Source organism: Emydura macquarii, unplaced genomic scaffold (genome assembly GCF_026122565.2).
Source record: "Emydura macquarii macquarii isolate MOO-44397 ecotype Brisbane River unplaced genomic scaffold, CSIRO-AGI_Emac_v2 contig_3249, whole genome shotgun sequence".
Lineage (NCBI taxonomy): Eukaryota > Metazoa > Chordata > Testudines > Chelidae > Emydura > Emydura macquarii.
Genome location: NW_027133386.1, coordinates 144,446 through 171,963, shown reverse-complemented (window position 1 = coordinate 171,963; position 27,518 = coordinate 144,446). Strand labels below are relative to the sequence as shown.

The following is a 27,518-nucleotide window of genomic DNA, read 5'->3' as shown; positions in this document are numbered from 1 at the left end:
TCACAGCCCGCGTGGGAGTCAGGAGGGTTTATTAGTGCCCAGGATCCCAGCGCAGACAGACTCTGTTAGCAGCTTCATTACCAGTTTCAGCAGCCCAACTGGGGAGCCCAGACTCTTGGGCCCTACGCCCCCTCCTCCAGCCAGCCACCCCCCAGACCCATCCTCTGGCCCCGCCCCAGTCCTTTGACTCCTTCTCGGGCAAGGTGGCCACTGCTCCTGGGCTACGCCTGCCGCCTCCTGTGGCAGCTGGTTGAGGAAAGGGACGGGGTCCTGGCCAGGTCTGCAGATGTGTGGCTGGGGGGGGGAAGGGAGGCTCTCCGCCCTCTTGTGGCCTCTGCAATGATCACACACCCGGATCCTATTGCCAAAATATGAGTCACAGATGGGGGAAACTGAGGCACACCCACAGCACTCAGAGAAAACCCCAAGGATATCGCCACTTTGTCACAGGTTGGACAGCCCATCACACAGACACACACACACACACACACACCAGTGCGATTTCATTGGGGGGAGGGGCAAAAAAAACCCGAACTGGCCCCCAGACTGAGCGTAGTATGTTTATGGAGGGGGCGGTTTGCGGCCGCCTATGATGGCCCGTGACCCGCCTGCGACGGCTAGCAGCAAATATCTCCAACGGCCGGTGATGGGGGCATGAGCCGGGCAGGGCTGTGAGTTACTACAGAGAATTCTTTCCCCCGGAGTCTGGGTCTTGCCCACAGGCTCCGGGTCTAACGGATCGCCATAGGGGTCAGGAAGGAATTTCCCCCCTGCTCAGATTGGCAGAGAGCCTGGGGGTGTTCGCCTTCCTCTGCAGCGTGGGGCACGGGTCGCTGGCAGCGTTAAACGAGGGTCAGTGGTGGATTCTCTGTGACTTGATGTCTTGAGGACGTCAGTGACACGGCCAGAGGTGAGGGGCTGTGACCGGAGCAGGTGGGGGAGGTTCTGCAGCCTGCAAGGGGCAGGAGGTCAGACTAGATGATCCTGACGGCCCATTGGGGCCATAAAGGCTAAGTGACCACAGTGAGGGGGGAAACTGAGGCAGCCCACGGCAGAGCCAGGAAGCAATGATGCCCTTGGACACAGCCTGGATCAATTTCATTCACGTCACTAACATTCTGCTTAGGACACAAATCGTCGCTCAGAAAAACCCAACCCCCAAAGCCTGCTTCGTTATGTGCTGGTTAAAAAGCGTCCCCTTCTGAAAAGAGATCTCTCCCATTCGCCATGCAGCACCGCTGGGCCTACAGAGACCGACAGGCAGCACCCGGCTCATTAGCCCTTCACCTGCCTTACTGAGCCGGGCCTGCCTGGAGTCACGGGACACCCACACACACAGAGTTACATGGGTCCCGCCGAGGACCATTAGCAGGGAACGCCGCTGGGAAACGCGGGGCTCAGCGGCCGTCCTGTGGGGTGATTAGACAAGAGAGACAGAGGCACTGACTGACGTTAGACAAAGGGCAGGACGGGCTGATCCCAGGGCAAACAGCCCCGGGGGGTAAAGAGGACGGGGTCAAGCGCCCAGCCCAGGTCACCCTCCCTTGGTAAATTCCATCGGACTCCCGGGCAGTGAGTGGACGTCAGGGGCCGTGAAAGAGGCACGAAAACAAACCTCAGTTTCCCGCCAGGTTAGCAAAGGCAGCACGGCCCAGGAGCAGCGAGCAAAAGGCGAGGCCGAGCTTCCAGGCGCTGCTGTGCGGCCCACAAGCCCTAGCTGTGCCGCTGCTCTCAGCCCTGACCCACAGCCCTCTTCTGCCCCCCCCTCTCTGGGCTCCCGTGCGCCGCTGCGCTGGTGCCCCTCAATCCCGCCCCACAACCCCGACTCGCACTGCCCCCCTTCGTGCCTGTCCTGACACTGCCCCCCCACCCCCGGCTGGGCCCGCACGGCACAGAAATGAGCGATCCTTGCTGCCCGCCCCAAGCACACAGCCCTGACAATTCCCACACGCACAGCGCTGTGTCAACGCACCGCTGCAGCGTCCCCAGCACGCCAGCCAAGGGGCTGCCTGGCCCGGGTCCTGCAGCCACAGAAATCTGGTATTTCTGCTGAGTTCTGCGCGCCAGCTGCCCCTGCCAGGCCAGGCCTGGCTCGGACCTGGGCTGTCGCCATGCAACACAAAGCAGCTCCCTCGCCCCCCCGAGAACAGGCGTCCTGGACCCCCCAGCATCGGTGCTACAACCCCGGCTTTGGACCTGCCCCTCCTTCAGCAGGCCAGACCCCCCCCAAAGGGTCTCACTCTCCCTTCAGGGGAGGCCACACGCGGCTGCATCATCTCCCCGACGGGACTTCAGGGGCGCAGCCTCCCCCCCGTTTCACCCCATGCTCTCTGCCCCCGGAGCCCGGCAGAGCCCGATTCCCAGGAGAGACGTGTCTGCTTGGCGGGGACCCACGCGCCGGCCCCCAGGATTTGCCAGGACACTCAGGCAGTGCTGGCGAAACAGCCATGTTTATTAGTCACATCACTGGCAGGCCGGGGGCTAGCACAGAGCAATGAAGACGAAAGCTGGAGCGGACCCCGTGTTCAGACCGTGTCTGTGTGTCCGTCTGGCCTGCGCAATCATTTCCCAGAACAGCGAGCGTCCAGAGGCCACTTCAGACCTTCCCAGGCCTTCATTTTCCAACTTCGCTCAGCTTCTCTGCTGAGCAGGGTGGAAATCCAGGCCTCGCTGGCACCGGCATGGTTGGGCCAGCCCCCTGTTCATCTGGTCGGTTGGTTTCAGCCGGTTCCTTAAGGACTGGGAGGGGACACACCCACTCGAATGTCTGTCAGCCTTTCCTGAAAACATGCAGCATCTAGGGGAAACTGAGGCACACAGCAGCGTCACAAAAATATTACCAGAAATGCCCCCTTCCTCACATATACACAGCCACACAGAGTAACACATCACCAAAAACGTTCCCGCTTCTGTCTTCATTGTGTAAATCAGAATCAACCCCTGGGACCCAGGTGGGCTGAATGGTGCGTGTGGGACCCTGACTGGTCTCCAGGGGTCAGTTTCTAACCTTGGTCTCACTGGTGTAAATCTGGAGAAGATGAAGACGAAGAATGCATAATAATACAGTTGGGAGCACAGGCTGGGGATCCAGAGAGAGACGCTGGCCCTGACTCCAGCCAAATGACTTGGGCAAAAGTTTTCAAACTCCAGTGCCTAAAAAAATGTTAGTCCACAAAAAAAAAACAGAGACAGGAAAGCTAAGATTTTCAAACTGCCTAAGGGACTTGGATGCCCAATTTCTATTCATTTCTAGGGGAGTTAGGCACCCAACTTGTTCAGGCACTTGTGAAAATTCCACATAGCACCTAAATCCCTTTAAAAGCCTGTCCCTCTGGGTAATGGGATTAGGTGCTTTTGAAAGTGTGACCCAGCCCCCGTCTGTGCCTCAGTTTCCCCCACTGGGGCTGAGGTCTCTGACTGTGGCCAGCTGAGAGCTCTGGGTGGCATTTTGAAAGCAGCTTTCTGGGAGCTGGGTGTCCAAATCCCCCTGAAATGCGAGTGGCTTTAGGAGCCTAATTCCAGCCTGGTTAATATTAGTTCTAGGTCCCCAGCTCTGAAAACGCTGGCCACAAATCAACCCTTCCTAGAGATGGTCATTAGTGTAAGCGGGGGCTGAAATTTTCACTGAGGAGCGGGACGCCCGATGCTAACGAGCGCTTTGAATGGCCCGGGGTCTCAGCAGGGCTCGGAGAGGCACCGGTTCCCAGTAGCCCTGGGACAGTCTGTTCTGTTCACAGCGCAGGCCAGAGACCCTCGCCCCGTGACCCCAGCGTGGAAATGCCGCCCGCAGAACTCACAGCTCAGCTTCAGGCCTTGCCCCCGACCCCCGTGGGGCCTGAGCAGGTCCCTTAGGCTGACGTTTTCACCCCAAAGTTACTAGGAACTGGCTTGGAAAAGATCAACCTTAAACTCTGTGGGCCAGATCCCTCCTCTGGTGTCCATCGGCCGTCGCGCCATTGGCGTCGCGGGGCCAGATCCCCGTAGGTGCGACTCGGTCGTACCTACATGGAAGTCACCTCCTCCCGCATGCTCAGCAGCATTTACCTCCCTGGACAAAGCACGGGTGCAAAACCTGTCCGCACTGAGATCAAAGGCCGAACGCCCACCGGCCCCGTCTCCCCAGTTCCCCGTGATGAATCAACACCACAACGGCCAATCGCAGAGGGTGTCTGGCGCCCTGCGGTCCCCTCCGCAGCCCCGGGCTCCCAGCAGCCCTTCGCGGGACAGCGCTTGGACTGGCGCCGGGAAGCATTTGGAAGCAGACGGATAAAGATGAAGAGCGCTGCAGAGGGCGAGGAAATGCTGGCTGCTTCGTGCGGTCGCCAGAGGGCAGCGGCGGCTAAGGAAGGAGAAAGAAGCCGTGTTATAGGGCCTGGGCGGGAGAAGAACTGGAGATCCCAGGCCAGAAAGAACCAATGTGATCATCTCACTGGGCACCACGGTCCGGTCGTTCTAGGGTGGATCTGCAGGCGGGTTGGGTGTAAGTTACGGGAAGTCTTTGTCCTGCTCTACTCAGCCTCGGGATCGGCTGTTCTCCGTGTCCGCTGAAGGCAGGACAAAAAGCAACGGGCTCCCACGGCAGCACGGGAGGTTTAGGTTAGCCACCAGGACAAACTCTAAGCGTCGTTCGCTGCGGAACAGGTTCCCCAGGGAGGCTGCGGACAGACGCCTGTCAGGGCTGGGCGAATTCACTCAAAGATGAATGATTTATTCCAAGAGGAGCTGAGAACTCCACATTCGACACAGGAAGTTTCTGGTTCAGTAACTGACCAGGTGTTTGCCCTTCACTTATCTGGGTATGAACCGCCCCCAGCGCGGTACTGTCCCGCTCCCCAGTATTTTTCGACTAATCCTCACCGCACCTCTGCAAGTGGGAACATTAGCAACAGCCGCGTTTTTCAAGGGGGAAACTGAGGCACAAAGCAAGGAAGTGACTTACCCGAGGTCACACTCCGATATCATGACAGAGCTGGGACCCGAACCCAGCACCCTGCCCCCCGCAACCAGTGTATGGCTGGGAATGCGCTCTGCAGGCCAGGCATAGACATCGCACCCCATCCATAGTCTGGGGACCGGAACGCTGTGGGCCCGGCCCCTGCTCTACTCCTAGCCAACCCAGGAGAGGAGCTGGGAACCCGGGAAGGGGTGCGACTGGCTGAGCACAGACAGCTGGTTACAAGCTGGAGCGTTGGACGTGCTGCTGCCCATGGACGCGTGAGGACGGCCGGCCCTATGATTTGACTTGGGTATTGGAGGTGTGGATTTTCTACCTCGCTAACTAGAGGCTTAGGTACAGATATGAGGCTTGCTTCAAAGTCCAGAGAGGTAGGCTGGAAACGGGGCTAGCGGAAGGCACCGAAGGGAGCCAGAGACTCCTCAGCGACTGAAAGGCTGAAATAGGGCCGCGACCCAGCACAGCGTCACACGGGGAGACCGCTTTGAAAGGGATCGACGCTGGTTAACAGGAAACCTGTTTGCTTCCTGGCTCTTTCCCTGCAGTTTCTGGAGTGCTTTCTTCCCCGGGAATTAGATGGCTGATGTCTTGCGTCGTTTGCTCGAGTCCCAGGATGTCCCGAGAAAGTTCCCGCTGCTGCCCAAGATGGATGCTCAGGGTTTTTAAGCATTTCTTCCTTCTGCAGAGAATTCAGCAGCTGGTGAATGGGGCCAGATTCCCAACGCGCTGCCCGCGGCAAGTTTCCTCCGCCCGCTTCTGCCTTTCAGCCTTCGCCACCGAACGGCATGTGCCAACAGAACGCTGCTGCGCTGGAAAACATCCGACCGGCTCCTGTCCCGACTCGGACAGAGAGGAAATGAACGACGGGCTGCTGGTTGCGTTCAGGGCTGTCTAGCGAAGAGAAAGCTGCCATTCTGACAAAATGAGGTTGTGTTTGGACAAACAAAGATCCTGTCGGTCACTCTGTCTGTCTGCCTGTCCAGTAGCTGAACTCCATGTAGATGGGCCTAGGTTTACACTGGCTGGCTCATGCAGAGCAAGGTCAATGCAGCCACCTCTGGGGTGGAGCGCAGGGGCTGTTCATAGAAGGACCCCTTGGCCATTTGGCAAAAGTGAAGAGATTTGCCACACTGATGCTGGCGATCCTGACAACGCCTCCCACAATGCTGAGAGGAGTCAGCAGCTGTAAGCGGCATGGGGGTTACTGAACAGTGGGTCAGCGTAAGGTACAGCCAGCAGGCAGCCATGGCTCCTCCTCAGCCAGCAGGAGGCAGGTGCATCGCAATTGGTGTCAGCGGTGGGATCCCAGCTCAGCATTAGCTCTGGGCTGGGCACAGGCCACCCAGGTGGGTCTGCACACAGTGCCCCCTGCTGGCCCTCTGGGCTCCGGGTTGGAGGCCCAGGGCAGCTGGGGGGGATCGGGTATGGGGATCCCGGGGGGCTCAGAGCCCAAAGACGGCAGGGTCAATACTGCAGCCCAGCAGGGCGTTGGCAGCTTCCAGGCACTTGCTCAGCCAGGATCCTGCAAGGAGAGGGTGGTCAGGAAGGGAGACACCAACCCAGGAAACGAAGCGGGGGTCAGGGAGGAGAGACACCAGCCCAAGGAATGCGGGCCAGGGTGCTGGGGTCAGGGCATGGAGACCCCGCAAGGCTACTGGGGTTGGGACAGGCAGAGTCTGGGGATGGGGGCTCGGAATGGGGGCCCACAAGCTCTCAGGGCCCTGAAGGGGGCTGGGCCATGGAGATCTGGGGGCAAGGGGTGAACTTAAGGGTTCTTGGGGGAACAAGGGGCAGAGATTGGGGATGGGGACTCTGGGTGGAAAGGCTGGGGCAGGGGGATCTCGGGGGGGTCTGGGCTGTGGGGCAGGGGCTCTCCAGTTGAGTCCAGTCCAGTCCTGCCATCCCCCCCACCGCCCAGACCCTCTCTCACCTGCTCGGCCCCGCACCCAGCCCACAGCCTTGGCCTCCAGCAGCTCCCACTCCTCACGCTGCCCCACGGCCCGGCCGTGCAGCCAGACCACGGCCAGCACCGTGGCCCAGACGCCGGGGGCCACGTCCTGTGGTGGGGGAGGGGGAAGGGGGGAGACACAGCATGAGACAGCGTCCGGCCTAAGAATCCCTCCTGGCCTCTGGGAGCAGAGAACACGCCCAACTCGTGACGCCTGCCCCCGTCTCTCCCCTCCTCTGCTCCGCCTCGCACTCACCTCACTGGGCATCCTTCCCCGGGCGTCGGCCTCGCTCACCCCCAGGGCGGCCGCCAGCCGGGGGCCCAGGTCCCATGAGCCGTCGGCATTCTGCAGAGACACCAGCCTCAGCAGGGGAGGCGCCTCCACTGCCGGCTCTGGGGACAGAGGTGGGGAGATGGAGCTGGGCCAGTGTAAGGAGCGGAAGAATTGTGTGACGCGGGAGCAGCACAGTGGCAGGGCGAGGCCTGAGTCAGCAGAAGTAATAATAGTTAGGCCCCATGAGCAAAGGTCGGCCCCCCAAGCAAAGCCGGGTGCCTGATGACCTGGGCGTAAACGCAGGAAATATGGTAACCGCACCGTGAGCTAGACCGGAGCTTGAAATAGAGCAGCTAGAGACGAACACAAGTACCCACAGCTTACAGCGGAGTGGTCCCAGCCAAGTGCCAATGGCAGAGAGAATAACGAACATTAGGACCCAATCCCCACGCGCACTGAGACGTAACCAACGAGCTTGTTGCTAGAAGTGGGGGGAAGAAGTATATTGGGACCCCCCCCCCCCCCGGGTGCTGCCCAGCCCCGAAGATCTCCGCAGACCTGTCGAGGATCCAGTGGGTGCTGCGTGGCGGGTTTGCTCCCTGGTTGCAGTCCGCTTACGGGGGGTGATGGGCTTCCCCTCCCTTCTTGTGGTAAGCGCCTGATTTATATCCCCAGCAGCTGAGTGTTGTAATGATAGCCAAAGATTTGTGACTTTCACAGCTGGAGTGCTGCTGACATAAACTAACAGGGTAAGGTACTTCCTTGTCCGGCTGCTCTTTTCTCACTACCGGGTTATCAAACCACGAACCCTCCGCCTCGGCGGACCACAGACAGGCTGTGGATACAGAACAGGCGGGGGGACAGTAAACAACCTTAACTGTGACCCTCTGTGCATCGTTAACTCTGCCCCTCCATGGGCATTCTTTACGCTGCCCCATTCCTGGGCATCTGCTCCTCTCACTCGTAACCGCTCCACAGGCACTCTTAGCCTGCCCCTTCCTGCACCCACGGGATGACAATTAACTTTCACTCAGAGTTCAGCACCCAACTCCCTTGGGCCCCTGGGAATGCCCCAGCCTCAGCCTTTAATCCCACAATCTCACGATATTTCTCAAACACAAGCTGAACCCAGGACCATCCTGCACTACAACCTGTGACACAGACCTACGTCTGGGGAGACACACAAGCCTCTAAGGGCGTAGGGGGCACGGCACGTTACAGACTGTACATGGTATTATCAACATGCGTGGGCCAGGGTTACGGGGCAGAGTTAAGGTTATCTGGGCTCCAGTAACTTTGTATTTCCAGGCTCTCCAAATTCAGGTAGCCTTAGCTGTAAAATTTCTGCCCTTCGTGGGTTTCTTTGTTTCCGAAGCAGAATGTGCCAGCAGCGATTCGTGCCCTGGACTCGCCTGGACACAGGCCCGCGCTTAGGCCCCGCTTCCAGCTCGTTTGCCTGGGAATTTCCCTGGGTTTATTTCAGAGAAAGCTGCTCAGCCACATTTCTGCTACCAAAAGTGACTGATTCCACACACCCCCCACCCAATTCTGCCGCCCGCCACACACACCCGCTAGCTCACTGAGACAGACTCACGCCCCAAATCCCAGCCCCAGAGGTTTTTGCCTGATTTTGTATTCATTTTGCTGAAAGATAAATTGCTTCATGACACTTACAAAAACCCAGCTTCTATTTCCCCCTCCCCCGGTGTCACCCAGCAATTTCCTTCCCTTTCGATTTCGGTTTTAAACACTTGCCCAACTGCGGGACCCTGGAGGCGCGTCTGGCTCTGTGCCGATGACAGAGCATCTTGGTGGCATGCGCGTTTGCTTCGTCGATGCGCAGGTGGGGCCTCATCGCCGCACAGGGATCTAGCGCCAAATGAAAAGGCAGGGAGCAGACGGCCGGACAGAGAGAGACAGACGGACACGCAAACGGACCGAGACAAGCTAAGGGAGGGAAGGGAAATCCACCCCCACGCCCGGCGTCCAGAGCCAACGTGCCGCTGGGACCCTGGGACCCTTCTCCCATCCCCCACAGCCCCTTCCCCCAGCTGGGACCCCCCAGACCAGCCCCATCCACCTCTCCCACTACGCCCTCAGCGCCAGCCCCTTCCTCCTGGGCGGTGACCCCCAGATCCTCCAGGAATTCCCCCTCGGTGTCAGGTCCCCCCCAATACCAGGTCCCCTCCCCCACACATGCCGGGTCCCCCCCAGCGCCACGATGCCCGACCTCTGCGGGGGTACCTGCCAGCGGGACGTCCCGTCTCACCAGCGGCCCCTGCACCGGCTGCCCCCGCTCCGTGTCCACCCCCACGTAGGCCGTCAGGGGGCAGACGACCCCCGAGCTCAGGCTGGTCTCCAGTGCCCGGCGCTGCTCCTCCTCCGACCCGGCGCCCGCGGCCCCCTCCAGCGCCAGCAGCAGGGCCTTGGCTGCCAGCCGGTGAACGGGCAGCCTGGGCGGGGACAGAGAGTCACCGACTGAGCCTGGACGCCTGGGTTCCAGCCACCGCAGGGAGGGCAGCAGGGGCTGCTGGGATAGTGGGGGAGGGGAGCCAGGACTCCTGGGTTCTATCCACGCTCTGGGAGGGGAGTGGGGGCTAGTGGTCACAGCAGGGGGGCTGGGAGCCAGGACTCCTGATTGCCCCTGCATCTCTGTTCTACTGGGGGAGGCAATGGGGGGGCCGCACCCAGCTGCCTGGGGGGGCGGGTTGGGAGGCAGGGGAGCGTTGCTCTCACCTGTCTCCACTCTGAGGCCGCAGGGGGAACTGCAGGGTCTCCTGGTAGGTCTGGTCCTGGATGCGGTACTGCAGGGTGACGCCCCCCACGGGCGTGTCTGGGGACTGCGGGAAAAGGAAAGGGGTCAGACGTGGAGTGCGAGGGGGGCAAAGATGCCTTGGGACCCCCAGATCCACCTTACAGAACAAAAGGGGTAAATACGCCCAATTAATGCCAGTTGGGGGGCTGGCACACTCAACCCAACAGCCATCATTAGGGTCCAGAGTTAACGGTCTGCAACTAGCTCAGTGGGGCTGAGATAGCACAGACACCCCCAGTGACCATCGTTAGGGGGTCAGAGATAACAAACCCAATTAAATCAATGGAGATAGGGTAGCACAGAAACCCCCACTGGCCACTGTTAGGGGTCAGAGTTAACAAACCCAATGAGATCAGTGGGGCTGGGGTAGCACAGAGACCCCCACACTTAGGGGTCAGTCATCGCCTGGGAGGCCAGGGCCCGGCTCTCACCTGGGGCTGCCCGCGGAGCTGGGCGTAGACGAGGCACCGCTGCCCGGCGAAGATCACCTCGGGGCCCGGGCCCAGCAGCTCTGCCTGCATCCCGGGGGGCAGATCCCAGCTCAGCGAGATCCCGGTCACCGCCGGCTGCAGGGCCCGCTTCAGAGACTGCAGCGCCTGGGGAGACAGCAGCACACGCAGGGTGGGGCAGGACGCCTGGGTCCCACCCCGGGGAGGGGAGTAGCTTCTGGTGGGCAGAGCAGGGTCCGCAGGGCGGGGGACGCCCGGACTCCTGGGTTCTCACCTTGGGCTGCATGCGGTCCTGGCCGGTGATGAACTCGGCGCTGCCGCCCGCCGCCCGGGCCATGCCTTTGATCAGAGCCGTGGAGGCCCCGTCCCCGATGCCGAAGGAGAAGCACCTGCAGGGGGGCAGAGACGGGACAGGCAGAGCCGGGGGGGCCCAGCCAGTGCTGGGGGGGGGCAAGGCAGTAGGAGAGGGGCCATAGGGCGGAGGGAGTGGGGGCCAGGGGCTGGGGGGCACAGCTGAGGAGACGCTGGGGGGCTGGCAGCCCCCTTACCTGTGGGTCCCCCGGTGACGCTGCACCTCGGCGATGACGTCCTGGGTGTCCCCCACCTCCCCGTCCGTGAACACGAAGAGCTGGGGGGAGAGACGCTGTCAGAGGGCGCCCGGAGTCGCCCCCACCTCACTGGGAATGGGAGCTGCCCCCAGAGACCCTGCCCCACTGAGCCCCGCCCCAGAGATCCCCAGACCCCCCTCTCCCCCCCGCTCCAGGAGATCACGGTCCCTTCTGTCCTGAAAGTCTGTCTGTCTGTCCCCCAGGGTTCCCACCCCCGAGATGCACCCCGTCAACCCTCAGCTCCCCCCGGGCCCAGCCCCTCTCCGAGCCCTCCAGACGTCCCCCGGCTGCCCCGGTACCTGGCGTGGGTGCCCGGCCTGGCAGGGGCTGCGGTAAATGGCTTGTAGCGGCGCCAAGATCTCGGTGCCCCCCAGGTCGGCCTGGAGCCGCTGGATGCGCTGCAGGGACTCGGCCATGGTCTGCTGGGTGTACTGCACGCTCTGCCTGCGGGGGGCGCCAGGGGTCAGGGGCCGGGACAGCCCAAGCCCGGGACACCCCGACCCAGCCAGCCGGCCCAGCCCCCAACCCAGACACCCCCCCGCCCCAGCCAGCCGGCCCTGCCCCCAACCCAGACACCCCGACCCAGCCAGCCCTGCCCCAACCCAGACACCCCCGACCCCAGCCGGCCCTGCCCCCAACCCAGACACCCCCGACCCCCCCCCTGCCCCCAGCCGGCCCTGCCCCCCCACCCAGACAACCCTGCCCCCAACCCAGACACTGCCGACCCCAGCCAGCCCTGCCCCCAACCAGACATCCCCAGCCCCCTAACCCAGCCAGCCCTTCCTTTCCTTGCCCCTGACTCACGGGTAGAAGGACTCGAACTTAGACCCAAAGCCGTAGATGTTGAAATAACAGCCCAGGGGCAAACTCTTCAACAGCAGGACCAGGGTCTCCTGAGGACGGACAGACGGACAGAGAGTCAGCCCCACAGGCCCAGCCAGCCTGAGCTGCTCCTCCCCCCTAGCATGGCCCCACGGGCCCATCTAGCGCAGCCTCCCGCCTGCCGTACCTTGGCGCTGTCGATGCGCTGGGGGGAGCCGTCTCTGCCGTCCATGGCGCACTCCATGCTGCCGGAGCGGTCCAGCAGGAAGAGGAACTCCCTGGCCGGGCTCTGGCCCGGCACCACCTCGGGGACACTGGGCTGCAGGGTCACCATCACGGCCGGGTCGCCCATCAGGGAGCCTGCGGGGAGATGGGCCAGGCCCCAGTGGGGCGGGCATGGGGCCGAGCCCCTTTGAGCTTGCGAGAGCTGGACCCCAGTGCCCCCCAACCGCCCCAGAGAGCAACCCCTACTTCTGTGCCTCCCTGCACCGCCCTCCCCATAGATCCCCCACTGCCCCACCCCCTCAGCACCCCCTGACTTCCCTCCGCTCCCCCATTCTCCCTTGTGCCCCCACAAACCGGCAGAAGGCACCCCAGTGCCCTCCTGCTCCCAGACACCTCCCCCGTCCACCCCCAGCTCTGCCATGCCCCCCCGGTCCTGTCTCCCACCCCCCCTCGACACCCACCCCCAATCCTGTCGTCCCCCCCAGCTCCCCCGCCCAAGGGAAGCAGGGTGCAGCCGCCCCCCCTCCCACTCACCTGGCTCCGCTCCGGGCAGCCCGGCCTCCAGCACCGCGCTGGGTTTGTGCGGCTCCGCATAATACACCAGCAGCTCCACGTCCCAGTCCCACGGGAGGGCCTGGGCCAGCGACACCTGGGGGGGTGAGGGACACAGTCACCTCCATACAGCTCTGGGCTGGGGGGCTGGGTCCCGCCGGCTCTCGCGCCCAACTCAGTGCCCCCCACGGAGCCGGGGTGAGGGGCCTATCCGTGAACATTGGCTGGGCCCCCCAGGGGCAGGAGGAAAGAAGGGAAGGAAAAACTCCACAAAGGCCAAGGCTGGAACTTGGCTTTTCCCGGGGAAAAATTGTAAAAATGCGACTTTATTTTGTGGCTAAATCTTTCCCGTTCAGGGTGAAATTTTCCTGGCCCCCCCCATTTTCTTCCACTGAAAACCAAACAGAGGAAAAACCCCAGAAACTGTCAGGAACCAGAGCCCGGGGCGTGTCCGGAATTTCATCCTGCACCCGGCAGGCTTCAGCCCTCGTGATTTTCCCCAAAGAAATCAAGAAATTCCCCAGCTGCCTCCCCCACTGACCCGCCCAGCCTGGGGGGGGCCGGGACCCAGGTGTCACGCAGGCTGGCTTGAGTGGGGGGGCATTTAGTACATTGTGTGACATCAGCATGGCAGGATCATGATAATGCGTGTGAGGTACGTCAGGAGGGATCTCTCGTGCTGAGTCAGATACTAACGCTTGTGTTCCTGTGTTCTATGTGACATGGAAGTTAGGGATGTGTTGCTATTTCTGTATGTCAGTTTGGGCTGGCTGGGGCACACCCCAGACAGAGGCTGCAGGACAAGAGCCTGCTTCATGGCCCATTGAGGCACTCACAGATGGGAGGGGCCCAGGCACACCTGAAGCGTCACCAGGATCCGCCCAGGTGACTCTGGACCCCAGTTTGGTTCTTGTGACTGTCCACAGGCCGCATGGCCGGGGGAGGGGGTTTATAAGATCAAACCACGGAATCCATTTGGACTTTGCTCCTGTCCAGCTGCAGACACACACCAACCTCTGGATCTATTCATCTTGCAGCTGAACCGAAGGACCTAGACCCATCCAGGTACTGGATGTGAACCAGAGGGAACTGTACAAGCCTGCAACTCCACATATAATCCAGAAACCTGATGTCTATGGACTTACAATCATTTGTATATCTGTGATTTACTTTAACCCTTTAACATTTCTCTCTTGGGTTATTTCCTTCTTTTTACAATAAATCTATAGTTTTAGCTACTAAAGGATTGGCTGGCAGCGTGGTATTTTGGGTAAGATCCAAACTTACATTGCTCTGGTGCTGTGGCTGACCCCTTGGGGTCAGAGGGAACCTTTTCGGCAAAGAGCACAGAGTTCTAGTAACTGGCCTCTTTACTGGACCTAGTGGCTTATTCGGGAGACAGGAACTGAAATGCAGTAAAGGGGCTGTGGGCATTTGTGGACTGGCTTCTTCATAACCAGTGTGGGGAAATGAGAAGCAGTTCGTGGCTGGTTGGGAAGCCGGGCTTCAGTGTCACCCACCAGCGTGGGGAGAATCTGCTCTCCTTTCGCAGCCTGCCCTGACCTTGGCATTATCGCTTGGCTGCCCTGGGCACGGACGGGTCACACCAGGCATCCGGGCGAGCACTCACCTGGGCAGAGGTCCGGCTCCCGGCCGTGTAGCTCAGGGGGGTGAGGGGACAGTTGGAGAGCACCCGGTCGATGCCGTGGGGCGACTGCAGCGTGGCGCTCAGGCTCAGGGTGTAGGGCAGCTCCCCCGGGGGCACCCGCGGGACCCCCTGGGTGATGTCCGCCCCGCCCCACCCTGTGGAGAGAGAGACGGGGGTGAGGGCCGGGGGGCCGGGATGTGGGGAGGGTTCCGGGGCCGGGAGAGCGGAGATGGGGAGAGGGGATATCGGGAGGTTTGGGGATGGCTGAGGGGGTCACATGCCCTGGGGTGAGGATTGCAGGGCTGGGGGGCACTTACCATGGGGCACGTAGTAGTGGCCAATGGGGTGTTATGGGGGCTGTGAGGGCCGATGTGGGTCTCTCACTGTGGGGTAGGTACCAGGGGCTATGGGGGTTTCAGGGTTTGGGGTGTGTAGTGGGGGTGTGAGGGGCTCTGGGTCTCACCGGGCGCATGTAGCAGGGGGCAGGGGCTCCGGGGGGCTCCGTGTCTCCCCCCTTTTACAGAATTAGGGCAAAGCTTGGCCGAAGGGGCCGGGCGCGGTGTCACTGGGACTGTCCGGGGCTGTCCCGGCGCCACGTGCGGACCAGCTGGGTCCAGGGAGTTCGCAGATTTCACTCTGGGGCTGTTACCCCAACTCCAGAAATCTGGGCTATGCCCCCAAGGCCAGCCCAGCCCCTCCCGGGCCGGGGGGGGGGACCGACACCCAGCCAGGGGCCAAGCGCCCAGCCCTGGCCAGTCGTAAAGGCGAGATGTTTCCATGAAAAGGGGCAGGCTAGAAAGAGATGGGAAGGGTCCCTGGCACCGCCCCTGCCCCAGCCTTGCCGGGGGCTTTGGACTTTGGACTGGGAGCACCGGGTCCCGGCTGGGCTGGGCTGGGCTGGGCTCAGAAGTGTGAGAAACGCCGCTTGCTCCCAAGCCTGCTTAGCCGGGGACCCGGGCGACATTTTACCATTTATTTCTTACGCAGCCGGCTCGGACCTTTATGCCTCAGCACCTGTGAGCAGCTAAATCCACCGTCCCGGGCTAATAAACGTGTCCGTGTTTTATCTGCACCAGGGTGTTGGACTGAGTTGTGGGGGGTTTCACGGAGAGACACGGGGCTGGGGCAGCAGCGTTACACTTCGAGGGCACGTGTGGAGACTCTGGGGGTCTCAGGTATGGGGACCTGTGGGGAGCTATGGGTCTCACCGTGGGGTGTGTAGCGGGGGCGCAGCACGGCCGGCAGCACGTAGCAGGCGGCCCCGTCGGGCTCTAGCGACAGCTGGCAGACGTAGCGCAGGGTCAGGGCCACCTCCGCCCCGGGGGGCAGGTTCCCCAGGGAGCAGCTGAACACGTCGCCTCCGGCCCCCTCCTGCAGCAGCAGGAACGAGCTCTGCCCCCCGGCCAGCGCATCCCCGTACAGCTCCTGCGCCTGCGGGAGAGACCGGGTCACCCCGAGTTACCCTGACCCCCGACGTCCCCCTCCCCACTGGCCAGCGCCTCCCTGTACAGCTCCTGTGCCTGGCAGGAGAGACGGGGCCGCCCCGAGTTCCCCCAGCCCTGCCCCTCTGTGACCCTCCTCTCTCCCCCACAGGGACCCCTGCCCCCCAGGCTCCACGGTACCTGTTTCTTCTCGCGGAGCTGGGCCTGGAGGCAGGCCCCCCCCAGCCGGGCCTGGAAGGCGTAGACAGCCGCCTCGGCGTCCACGGGGAAGACGAACACGGTCTCCAGGGGCTCCGGCTCCTCGTTCCTGTAGATCAGCTCGCACCCCACGTCAGCCACGAAGCCCTGGATCAGCACCGACACCGAGCTGCTGCGCAGGGGCACTGGGAGAAGTGGGACATCAGCCAGGGGCCCCCCGATACCGCCGTGGGTGCAGGGGGAGGGGATGTCAGCCAGGGGCCCCCCCAATACCCCCAAATTAGCACTGGGGGAAGTGGGACATCAGCCAGGGGCCCCCCAATACCGCCGTGGGTGCGGGGGGAGGGGATGTCAGCCGGGGCCCCCCGATATCCCCAAATTAGCACTGGGGGGAGGGGCCGTGCCAGCCATGGGGTCACCCACCCCCCAGCCCCGACTCACCCGGCTGATGGTAGATAGTCAGGAGGCCGCAGCACGTCATCTCGGCTCCGGGCTGGGAAAGGTACGAAGAGGAGGCAGGGGAGGTTCGGGGGGGGGCCAGGTGCAGGAAGGAGTGGGGCGCCCCTGGTGGGGCGGGGGGCCGGGGCGGTTTAGGGGGTCACCTCCCTGCAGACACCCCCAAACCTGGCCCGGCAGCGTGCAAGGCCCCCAGATCCAGGGAGGGGCAAAGTCCCGAGTCAGGGGGGTGGGGGAGGAACCCCGGGACACAGGGATGGGGGATGTGGAGGGCCCGATCCCGGAGCCCGATCCGCACCTCGCCCCTGGGACCGGTCCCGCAGCCGAGCCTGATGCTGCGGCTGAGTCAGTCTGACGGGCCAGTGACAGCGTCCAGGGACCGTCTGCAAACGGCTCCCCACAACCGACCGCACCAGGGAGCGTCTGCCAAGTTCCGCTCCTCCAACCAACCGCACCAGGGAGTGTCTGCCAAGCTCCTATAAACCAAAGACCCTCTGCCAAGCTCTCCCCCCCCCCCCACGGGGAGCCAGGGAGTATCTGCAAACCCCTCGCTCCACACACGCCAGGGCACGTCTGCAAACTGCCCCCCCCCCCCCAGACTGAACTGGGGCTGGTGGGGGGGACATGTCTCCAATCAACCCCTTGCTGCTTCCTGCCCCTTTGCTTCCCTCTCGGGGCGAGCTGCCCCGGCGTCTTTCGTGTCTCAGACACAAACCCGGGGGAATGAAACCGCTTCTTTTTCAGTGCTTTTTTTCCTGCCTTTTGAAACGTTTTGGTTCAGAATCGTTGGTTCCCTTTTTTCCTCTCCCCCCTTCCTGCCCCCAGGGAGGCTGACCACCCCCCGGGGATTCCCGGTGAACACCCCGCCTCCCGGAGCAACAGGGTCAGGCTCTCTGCAGACTCAGGCAGCGCCAGTCACCCTCAGAGCAGCTCCCAGCTCGGCCGGATGGCCAGGACAGGGGCCTGGAGGAAGCCCAGGAGCTGGGGGCAGACGGGGGCTGCAGGGAAAGGCGGAGTAACCAAGAGACAGCTGCAGTTCCTGGGCGAGAGGGGCCGCGGGGGGAGACCCCCCAGAAGGGGGGGCAGCGTCTGCAAGGAGCGAGGGCCCAGGTGGCTGGCTGGGCCCACATAGTGGACACAAGGCAGGACGGCCCAACGCTTGGCGCTCCTTGGCTGGCTGCCCCGGGGCGCCTGGGCCCGGTAAGCGCCCCAGACAGGCCCACGCCAGCAAACGAAAGGGGGCAGCGAAGCCCCGTCAGAGGCAGGAAGGGGAGGAGTGTCCAGTTATCCCCCCTGCAGCCCTGCGGGCGAGCCGGGGCCCGTTTCCCGCGCCTGGCAGGGTGTTCTCCTGCCAGAGCAGAACCCAGCCAGGGGTGTCGGGCACCCGCCTGGACCCGCACCCTCACCCTGCTGGAAACCCAGCGCCCTGGAGCCCCAGGACCCCGGAGCAAGGCAATCAGAGACACGCCACCGCAGAGACGCCGGGGGAAGCGTTTTATTCCAGCGCGGGGCTCGCAGAGACGGTCGCAGCGCCAGGGGCCCGTCTACATGGGGCTGTGCTCCGCTGAGGCAGACGGTTCGTATTTTTGGATCTCAGAGCTGAAGAGACGGGCACAGGACAGGAAGTGCCCGAACAAGCCGTTTATTGAAACATCAGAGTTACAGATTGAAGCAGTTGCAGGAAGGTCAAATCACTCCAGACCAAGCTACCACGAATGCACAGACGGTGCCAGCTACAAGGACTGCCTGGGGGCCCCTCTGTACAGCAGTCACAGGCCGCAAGGTAGCTACGCCCCAAGCCGGGAGGAAGCCGAGGCGCTTACCAGCATGAGGGCGAGGAGACCCAGACTTGGCCCATGAAGCGAGCTGCAACCAGGGAACCAGCCCACCCGGGCCATCCACTAGCACCTCCACGGAGAGTCTCAGGCTGGGGGGCTCCCGGTGGTCCCTGCTACACCCCTTTTCCTCTGAGCCCTACAGTGAGCTCACCCAGCAACACACGACGTGTGTCTCAATCCCCTTAGGGACTGGGCCTCCACGCTTCTTTCCCGTTAGTCTGTTGGCAGCTGGCTAGGGACCATCCCAGTGAGCGGACGTCAGGCCCCCATGGCAGAAGCTGGCCTCTCCCTGGTTTATGTGGTTAGCTCCTGGAGCAAAGCGGCCCTACGGCTGCTCTGAAACGGGCCTTACGCTGAGGCATTCAGCAGAAGTTGACCCTCAAGGTGCACCTGGTGGTCAGACACCTGCTGTGGTACCAGCTGGGCCCCTCCCGACCCGGGGAAGGTCGTTCCTCTTAGCCTCTAAGAGTATTTCCAGGCCCGGCCCGGCCCGGCCCACGAAGGGTTTGTCAGCACTTCTGAAGCCTGTCCTAGATGTCGGGCTCTTGCGTTGCCATGCGAAGCTGAACCCGCGTTACATGTTCCTGCGCGCCTACAGGGGCCTTCCTGGGTGCCTTTCCCGCGATGCGGTTCCCTTACACAGACCGACCAGGTGCTCTTGCTGCGTGAAACCAGGGAGGGGGTCGCAGCCGGAGGGGGGTGGGAACGGGGATCCCAGGGGGGGCTCAGAGCCCCAAGACGGCAGGGCCCACAGTGCAGCCCAGCAGGGCATTGGCGGCTTCCAGGCACTCGCTCAGCCGGGCTCCTGCAAGGAGAAGGGGTTCGGGGGTGAGACAGCGACCCAGGGGACGGAGGGCTCGGGGGCAAGACACTAGCCTGGGAAACGGGGGGTGGGGGAGCTCGGGGGCGAGACACCGACTCAGGGGACAGGAGGCTCAGGGGTGAGACACTGGCCCGGGAAACGGGGGACTTGGGGGCAGACACCAACCCAGGGACCGGGGGATTTGGGGGCAGGGGTGGGGTGCTCACAGCGCGGGGGGACGGCTAGGGAGTCGGGGAGCTGGGGGGAGTGGGGAGGAAAGGGGCTGGCGGGGAAGGGGGGCCCCGCAGCGAGCTGGGATTGGGACGGGGAGGTTGGGAGACTGCCCTGGGACTGGAAAGCTCTGGGGTCGGGCTGGGGTCCCGTGAGGCAGGGCTGGGGCTGTCGGCCCTGTGGGGCAGGGACTCTCCCTGTTCCCCCCTCTCCCCCCACCAACTCCTCTCTCACCTGCTCGGCCCCGCACCCAGCCCACAGCCTTGGCCTCCAGCAGCTCCCACTCCTCACGCTGCCCCACGGCCCGGCCGTTCAGCCAGACCACGGCCAGCACCGTGGCCCAGACATCAGGGGCCACATCCTGTGGGGGGGAAGAGTTGGGGGGAGAGACAGCCTGAGACAGCGCCCGTCCAGAGAATCCCCCGGCCTCTGTCCCACCCAGCCCTCCCCACTCCCCATCCCCCACCCCCTGCCCTGGGGACCCCCAGTCCAGCCCCCTCCCTGGGACCCTTCGATCCAATGCTCCAACCCCGTGTAAGGGGTTTTCCAGCCCCCCAATCTGCACCCGTCTCCCCCACTGGGCTCCAGCTGCAGGGGTCATTTGATCGAGTGGCCCCCAGACACCCTCCGCCCCTTGGCCTGGGCCATCCCATGTCATGTGGGAGCAGAGAACACGCCCAACTCGTGACACCTGCCCCCGTCTCTGCTCCGCCTCGCACTCACCTCACTGGGCATCCTCCCCCTGGCGTCGGTCTCGCTCACCCCCAGGGCGGCCGCCAGCTGGGGGCCCAGGTCCCATGAGCCGTCAGCATTCTGCAGAGACACCAGCCTCAGCAGGGGAGACTCCTCCACTGCCGGCTGTGGGGAGAGACGTGGGGAGATGGAGCTGAGACAGACTGTGGATACAGAACAGGCGGGGGGGACAGTAAACAACCTTAACTGTGACCCTCTATGCATCCTTAACTCTGCCCCTTCATGGGCATTCTTTACGCTGCCCCATTCCTGGACAGCTGCTCTTCTGCACTCATAACCGCTCCACAGGCACCCTTAGCCTGCCCCTTCCTGCACCCACGGGATGACAATTAACTTTCACTCAGAGTTCGGCACCCAACTCCCTTGGGCCCCTGGGGATGCCCCAGCCTCAGCCATTAATCCCAAAATCTCACGATATTTCTCAAACACAAGCTGAACCCGGGACCATCCTGCACTACAATCTGTGACACAGACCTATGTCTGGGGAGATACACAAGCCTCTGAAGGTGTAGGGGGCATGGCATGTTACAGACTGTACATGGTATTATTGACATGCGTGGGCCAGGGTTACGGGGCAGAGTTAAGGTTATCTGGGCTACAGTCTCTTTGTATTTCCAGGCTCTCCAAATTCAGGTAGCCTTAGCTGTAAAATTTCTGCCCTTCGTGGGTTTCTTTGTTTCCGAAGCAGAATGTGCCAGCAGCGATTCGTGCCCCGGACTCGCCTGGACACAGGCCCACACTTAGGCCCCACTTCCAGCTCGTTTGCCTGGGAATTTCCCTGGGTTTATTTCAGAGAAAGCTGCTCAGCCACATTTCTGCTGCTAAAGATTGACTGACCCCCCACCCGCCCGCTGCCCAATTGCCCTTCCCCCCCCCTTAGCTCATCGATACAAACTCACCCCCCAAATCCCAGCATCACAGAGTTTTTTGCCCAGGAGTTTCCTTCGTTTTTATTCACTTTCTTGGAAGAGAATTTGCGTCGTGACACTTACAAAGCCCCAGAGCAGCTACGGATTCCCCCTCCCCCAGCGTCACCACGGCTTTGCCCAGCAATTTCCTTCCCTTTCGATTTCGGCTCCGGGAGCATCATCCCAGCTGTTTGCCCACCCCTGGAGCTCTGACTCCCAGGCCCCGCCCCCTCACCTTTCCGGGGTGCCATCGCCGGCAAGCCCCTCAGTTTGAGGGCTTTGGGCTTTGGGGTGCGACAGGCCGTGCCGAAAGAGCTGGAGCTAGCCTTGGAGAGCGGCCGGGGGCTGATTGCATCGGAGGAGTCGCTCTGACAGACCATCGTGGACAGGCCCTGACACTTCATGGTGCTGCCGACGGTCATGCAGGCGTAGGCACCGGACGGCAACGCGCTGCCGCTGGACGAACACATGAAACGCCTGGCCCCAAATGCTGGGGGCGGGGGCAGATGGACGGATGGACACAGAGAGGGACAGACAGACAGAGCCAAGCTAAGGAAGCGCAGGGAAATCCCCTTCCCGCTGGCACCAAGAGCCAACGCACCACTGGGACCCCCCCCACACGCCCAGCCGCATCTCCTCTCCCCCCAGCTCCCTCAGAGCCAGGATCCCCCAGCCCCGGCCCCCCCACTTGGGACCCCCCAGATCCAGTCCCCCCAGGTGAGACTCTCCTACAGCCCCAGGACATGCAGGGGTGGGCTGCTGCGCCCCAGGGATGTCCCTGGGTCTGTCTGGCTCTGTCTGTCTGTCTGACTGGGACCATTCATCTCTCTGCATCTCTCCGTCTGTCCCCACCTGGGTCTGTCTGTCTGATTCTCAGTCTGTCCGTCTGCCGCTCTGAGTCTGTTCGTCTGTCCGGGGGGAAGCACAGCTCCCATTCTCCCGGCTGGGGGGGGGGGGGTGGCACAAGCCCCACGGGCTAAAAACCCCAACCCCCCCCTCGCCCAGCCAGAGCCTGCTGCAGCAAGTGTGGGAAAACGGGACGGGGGGAACCTAAAAATCCGGATCTTTGCTCACCCTAGCTGCTCCCCCCGTGCCACAGGGGTGGGGGGGCACTGGGGGCGCGGTCGCCCTGGAGTGGGCAGGGGGCAGCATAGCCCCAGGGGAGCCGGGGGGGCAGGGAGAGGGGAAAAGGAACATTAGCCCATAACCGGGACATCCACCCCATGCTTCCAGGTCCCCCCTTCACAATGGGAGCCCCCCGGGCTGGGATCCCTCCCGGAACTCCCCCCACGGTGCCAGGTCCCCCCATTCCCCACCCCCAGGGCCAGGTCCCCCCATTCCCCACCCCCAGGGCCAGGTCCCCCCGGCGCCACGATGCCCGAGCTCTCCGGGATTACCTGCCAGCGGGACGTCCCGTCTCACCAGCGGCCCCTGCACCGGCTGCCCCCGCTCCGTGTCCACCCCCACGTAGGCCGTCAGGGGGCAGACGACCCCCGAGCTCAGGCTGGTCTCCAGTGCCCGGCGCTGCTCCTCCTCCGACCCGGCGCCCGCGGCCCCCTCCAGCGCCAGCAGCAGGGCCTTGGCTGCCAGCCGGTGAACGGGCAACCTGGGCCGGGGACAGAGAGTCACCGACTGAGCCTGGACGCCTGGGTTCCAGCCGCCGCAGGGAGGGCAGCAGGGGCTGCTGGGATAGTGGGGGTGGGGGGAGCCAGGACACCTGGGTTCTATCCATGCTCTGGGAGGGGAGTGGGGGCTAATGGTCACAGCAGGGGGGCTGGGAGCCAGGACTCCTGATTGCCCCTGCATCTCTCTTCCGCTGGGTGAGGCAATGTGGGGGGCAGGACCCAGCTGCCTGGGGGGGTGGGTTGGGGGGCAGGGGAGCGTTGCTGTCACCTGTCTCCATCATGTGGCTGCAGGGGGAACTGCAGGGTCTCCTGGTAGGTCTGGTCCTGGATGCGGTACTGCAGGGTGACGCCCCCCACGGGCGTGTCTGGCGACTGCAGGAAGAGGAAGGGGTCAGAGGTGGAGTGCGAGGGGGGCAAAGATGCCTTGGGACCCCCAGATCCACCTTACAGAACAAAGGGGTAAATACACCCGATTAATGCCAGTTGGGGCGCTGGCACACTCAACCCAATGGCCATCATTAGGGTCCAGAGTTAACGGTCTCCAACTAGCTCAATGGGGCTGGGATAGCACAGAAACCCCCAGTGACCACCGTTAGGGGGTCAGAGATAACAAACCCAATGAGATCAGTGGGGCTGGGGTAGCACAGAGACCCCCACACTTAGGGGTCAGTCATCGCCCAGGGGGGCCAGGGCCCGGCTCTCACCTGGGGCTGCCCGCGGAGCTGGGCGTAGATGAGGCACCGCTGCCCGGCGAAGATCACCTCGGGGCCCGGGCCCAGCAGCTCCGCCTGCATCCCGGGGGGCAGATCCCAGCTCAGCGAGATCCCGGTCACCGCCGGCTGCAGGGCCCGCTTCAGAGACTGCAGCGCCTGGGGAGACAGCGGCACACGCAGGGTGGGGCAGGACGCCTGGGTCCCACCCCGGGGAGGGGAATAGGCTCTGGTGGGCAGAGCAGGGTCCGCGGGGCGGGGGACGCCCGGACTCCGGGGTTCTCACCTTGGGCTGCATGCGGTCCTGGCCAGTGATGAACTCGGCGCTGCCGCCCGCCGCCCGGGCCATGCCTTTGATCAGAGCCGTGGAGGCCCCGTCCCCGATGCCGAAGGAGAAGCACCTGCAGGGGGGCAGAGACGGACAGACAGAGCTGGGGGGGCCCAGCCAGTGCTGGGAGGGGCAGAGGGTCCCCACGAGGCTGGGGGCAGGGTTGGGACGCTGCGGGGCCCACAGGCTGTCTCACAGGCGAGTAGCGAGCCCCCGGGGGCGCGGCACAGAAGCGGGTGCTCAGGCCGGGTCCCCCGGTGGGGCAGAGCAATGGGGGGGTCTTTGGCCATTGGAGCAGCCCTGTGATAGTCCGGAAACCCGGCCGATAACGCCTCCCAGGCACCGTGGGAATTGCCAGGGACTCTCTGTTCTGGCTGCGTTCATTCCCCAGGCAGACTGGTCTGGGCGTGGGTGTGAGCTGGGCGAACCAGGACCAGTGCAGCTAACACCCCCCTGCAGCATCCGTGGGGAAAGGGGGGTCCAGGGGAACTGGGAATCCAGACCCACGGCCAGCGTGGGACGTCTGCCACGTTTTCCAACTCTGCCCTGGGACGGGCACTCTCAGCGGAGAGCCACTCCAGACAGCTTGCCAGCACAGCCGGGGGCATGCTGGGGGCACAGCTGGAGGTATACAGGGGGGCTAGCGCACCTCTTACCTGTGGGTCGCCTGGTGACGCTGCACCTCAGCGATGACGTCTTGGGTGTTCCCCACCTCCCCGTCCGTGAACACGAAGAGCTGGGGGGGAGAGACACTGTCAGAGGTGGGGACCCCAAATCCCCCCGGAGACGCTCCCTCCCCGCTGGGAACGGGAGCTGCCCCCAGAAAGCCTGCCCCACTGAGCCCCGCCTCAGAGATCCCCAACCCCCCGCTTCACAGACCCCCCAGCTTCAGGAGACCACGGCCCCTTCTGTCCTGAATGTCTGTCCGTCTGTCCCCCAGAACCCCCCGGAGGCCCCCCGGCTGCCCCGGTACCTGGCGCGGGTGCCCAGCCTGGCAGGGGCTGCGGTAAATGACTTGTAGCGGTGCCAAGATCTCAGTGCCCCCCAGGTCGGCCTGGAGCCGCTGGATGCGCTGCAGGGACTCAGCCATGGTCTGCTGGGTGTACTGCACGCTCTGCCTGCGGGGGGCGCCAGGGGTCAGGGGCCGGGACACCAGAGCAAAGGACACCCCAACCCAGCCAGCCAGCCCTGCCCCCAACCCAGACACCGCCCCGCCCCACCCAGCCGGCCCTGCCCCAACCCAGACACCCCCGACCCCAATCAGCCCTTCCCCCAACCCAGACACCCTTGGCCTCCTAACCCAGCCAGCCCCTCCCTGCCCTGCCCACGACTCACGGGTAGAAGGACTCGAACTCAGACCCAAAGCCGTAGATGTTGAAATAACAGCCCAGGGGCAAACTCTTCAACAGCAGAACCAGGGTCTCCTGGGGACGGACAGACGGACGGAGAGTCAGCCCCACAGGCCCAGCCAGCCTGAGCTGCTCCTCCCCCCAGCATGGCCCCACGGGCCCATCTAGCGCAGCCTCCTGCCTGCCGTACCTTGGCACTGTCAATGCGCCGGCGGGAGCCGTCTCTGCCGTCCATGGGACACCCCATGCTGCCGGAGCGGTCCAGCAGGAAGAGGAACTCCCCGGCTGAGCTCTGGCCCGGCACCACCTCTGGGACACTGGGCAGCATGGTCACCATCACGGCCGGGTCACCCATCAGGGAGCCTGCGGGGAAACGGCCCAGCCCGCAGTGGGGCAGGCATGGGGCCAAACCCTGTGAGCCTGTGAGATCCGGACCCCAGTGCCCCCCAGTCTAACTTCAGTACCGAGCAAATTGGTTGAAACTACAGCACAGAGCAGAATGATCAGAGACGGTGCCAAACACCATTTGTTGGGCAAGAGCCAACATGGCTTCGGAAAGGGAAAATCACGCCTCGCCAATCTACTGGAAACCTTTGAGGGGGTCAACAGGCATGTGGAGGAAGGTGATCCCGTGGACATAGTGCACTCAGAGGGTCAGAAAGCCTCTGACAAGGTCCCTCACCAAAGGCCATTAAGCAAATTAAGCTGTGATGGGATGAGAGGGAAGGTCTCTCCTGGATCAGTAACCGGTGAAAAGACAGGAAACCAAGGGTAGGAATAAATGGTCAGTTTTCAGAACGGAGAGAGGTCAATAGTGGTGTCCCCCAGGGTCTGTACCGGGACCAGAGCTGCTCCACATATTCATATATGATTTGGATAAAGGAGTAAACGGTGAGGTAGCAAAATTCCCAGGGGATACAAGCCCACCCAAGAGAGCTAAGTTGAGAGCAGCCTGCGAAGAGATACAGAGAGATCTCACAAACCCGGGTGACTGGTGAAATTCAGGGTTGATCAATGCAAAGTCACGCACATTGGAAAACATAATCCCAACGAGGCATATCAAATGTTGGGGTCTAAATTGGCTGTGAGCACCCAAGAAAGAGCTGGTGGAGTCAGTGTGGACAGTTCTCTGAAAACACCCAATACTCAGTTTGCAGTGGCAGTCCGAAAAGCAACCAGAGTGTGGGAATCACTCGGAAAGGGACAGACAGGACAGACAATATCGTATGGCCTCTTTATAAACCCGAGGTATGCCCCAGCTTGAACACTGCGTGCAGATCTGGTCGCCCCATCTCAGAAACGCTACATTGGAATTGGAAAAGTACAGCAAAGGGCAACAGAAACGAGGAGGGGTGTGGAACAGCTTCCATCCCAGGAAAGATTAATAAGCCTGGGACTTTTCAGCTTGGCACAGAGACGACTCAGGGGGGTGTGATACATTCACGACTGGCTGGAGAAAGGAAACAAGGGAGTGTGATTTACTTCCTCTCGAAACACAAGAGCCATGGGTCACCAAATGACGTGAACAGGCAGCAGGTTTAAAACGACCAAAGGGAAGTATTTCTTCAGATGACACACAGTCAACCTGTGGAACTCCTCGCCAGAGGATGTTGTGACCGCCAAGACTATAACGGGGTTCAAAGAAGAACTAGCTCAGTTCCTGGAGGACAGGTCCATGGATGGCCAGGAGCCAGGATGGCAGGGCTGGATGATTGCCAGAGGCTGGGACGGGGTGATGGGATACACCACTCGATAACCGCCCTGCTCTGTTCATGCCCTCGGGAGCCCCTCTCACTGGCCCTGTGGGCAGACGGGTCACTCGGCCGCAGGGACCCTTGGTCTGACCCAGTCTGGCCGTTCTTATGATACCCCAATCCAGCCCCCATCCCCCACACACACCCAACACCCACCCCGAATGCTATCCCCTGCACCTTAGCCTGCCCCCAGCACCCCTCCCAATGCCCCCCATCAACCCTAGGACCCCCTGCCATCCCCCCAATCCTCCCTCCAGCACCCACCTCACCCCCCCACAGGCCCCTGCCTCACACAGCACCCAATCCTGTCCCCCCCTCACTCACCTGGCTCCGCTCCGGCCAGCCCGGCCTCCAGCACCGCGCTGGGTTTGTGCGGCTCCGCGTAATACACCAGCAGCTCCACGTCCCGGTCCCACGGGGGGGCCTCGGCCAGCGACACCTGGGGGGGGACAGACACAGTCACCTCCGCACGGCTCTGGGCTGGGGGGCTGGGTCCCGCCGGCTCTCGCGCCCAACTCAGTGCCCCCCACGGAGCTGTGGTGAGGGGCCGATCCGGGAACGCTGGCTGGGCCCCCCAGGGCAGGAGGAAAGAAGGGAGGGAAAAACCCCACAAAGGCCGAGGCTGGAACTTGGCTTTTCCCAGGGAAAAATTGTAAAAATGTGACTTTATTTTGTGGCTAAATCTTTCCCGTTTGGGGTGAAATTTTTCTAGTTCCCCCCATTTTCTTCCACTGAAAAAAGGAGGAAAAACCTCAGAAAATGACGGGAACCAGAGTCTGGGTCGTCTCCGGTATTTCATCCTGCACCCGGCAGGCTTCAGCCATCGAGA

General features: G+C 62.7%; 2 protein-coding genes across 3 annotated transcripts; both read right to left on the bottom strand.

Annotated features, from left to right (window-relative positions):
* Positions 1 to 6,187: 6,187 nt before the first annotated feature.
* LOC137142792 (von Willebrand factor A domain-containing protein 5A-like) lies at positions 6,188 to 16,416 on the bottom strand. Its single transcript, XM_067532261.1, has 17 exons — positions 16,377 to 16,416; positions 15,918 to 16,120; positions 15,504 to 15,726; positions 14,278 to 14,450; positions 12,630 to 12,744; positions 12,058 to 12,230; positions 11,853 to 11,941; positions 11,348 to 11,492; positions 10,989 to 11,068; positions 10,715 to 10,829; positions 10,423 to 10,587; positions 9,913 to 10,016; positions 9,421 to 9,629; positions 8,932 to 9,045; positions 7,159 to 7,385; positions 6,885 to 7,011; positions 6,188 to 6,476 (listed from the first exon to the last, which is right to left on the bottom strand). The coding sequence occupies exons 1-17, from the start codon at positions 16,414 to 16,416 to the stop codon at positions 6,397 to 6,399; spliced, it is 2,382 nt and encodes a 793-aa protein (XP_067388362.1). The 3' UTR covers positions 6,188 to 6,396.
* Positions 16,417 to 18,822: 2,406 nt separating this feature from the next.
* LOC137142744 (von Willebrand factor A domain-containing protein 5A-like) lies at positions 18,823 to 25,290 on the bottom strand. Of its 2 annotated transcripts, XM_067532195.1 has the most exons (12): positions 25,126 to 25,290; positions 24,922 to 25,010; positions 24,560 to 24,704; positions 24,243 to 24,322; positions 23,545 to 23,659; positions 23,253 to 23,417; positions 22,817 to 22,920; positions 22,321 to 22,529; positions 21,159 to 21,413; positions 19,986 to 20,158; positions 19,497 to 19,623; positions 18,823 to 19,034 (listed from the first exon to the last, which is right to left on the bottom strand). In XM_067532195.1, exons 1-12 carry the CDS (start codon positions 25,288 to 25,290, stop codon positions 18,955 to 18,957), a joined length of 1,707 nt encoding a protein of 568 aa, XP_067388296.1. In that variant the 3' UTR covers positions 18,823 to 18,954. The 2 variants fall into 2 exon arrangements, 1 of the variants encoding a protein (XP_067388296.1); XR_010917010.1 differs by lacking the exon at positions 18,823 to 19,034 and having other exon boundaries at positions 19,498 to 19,623; positions 19,986 to 20,120.
* Between the last annotated feature and the right edge of the window lie 2,228 nt (positions 25,291 to 27,518).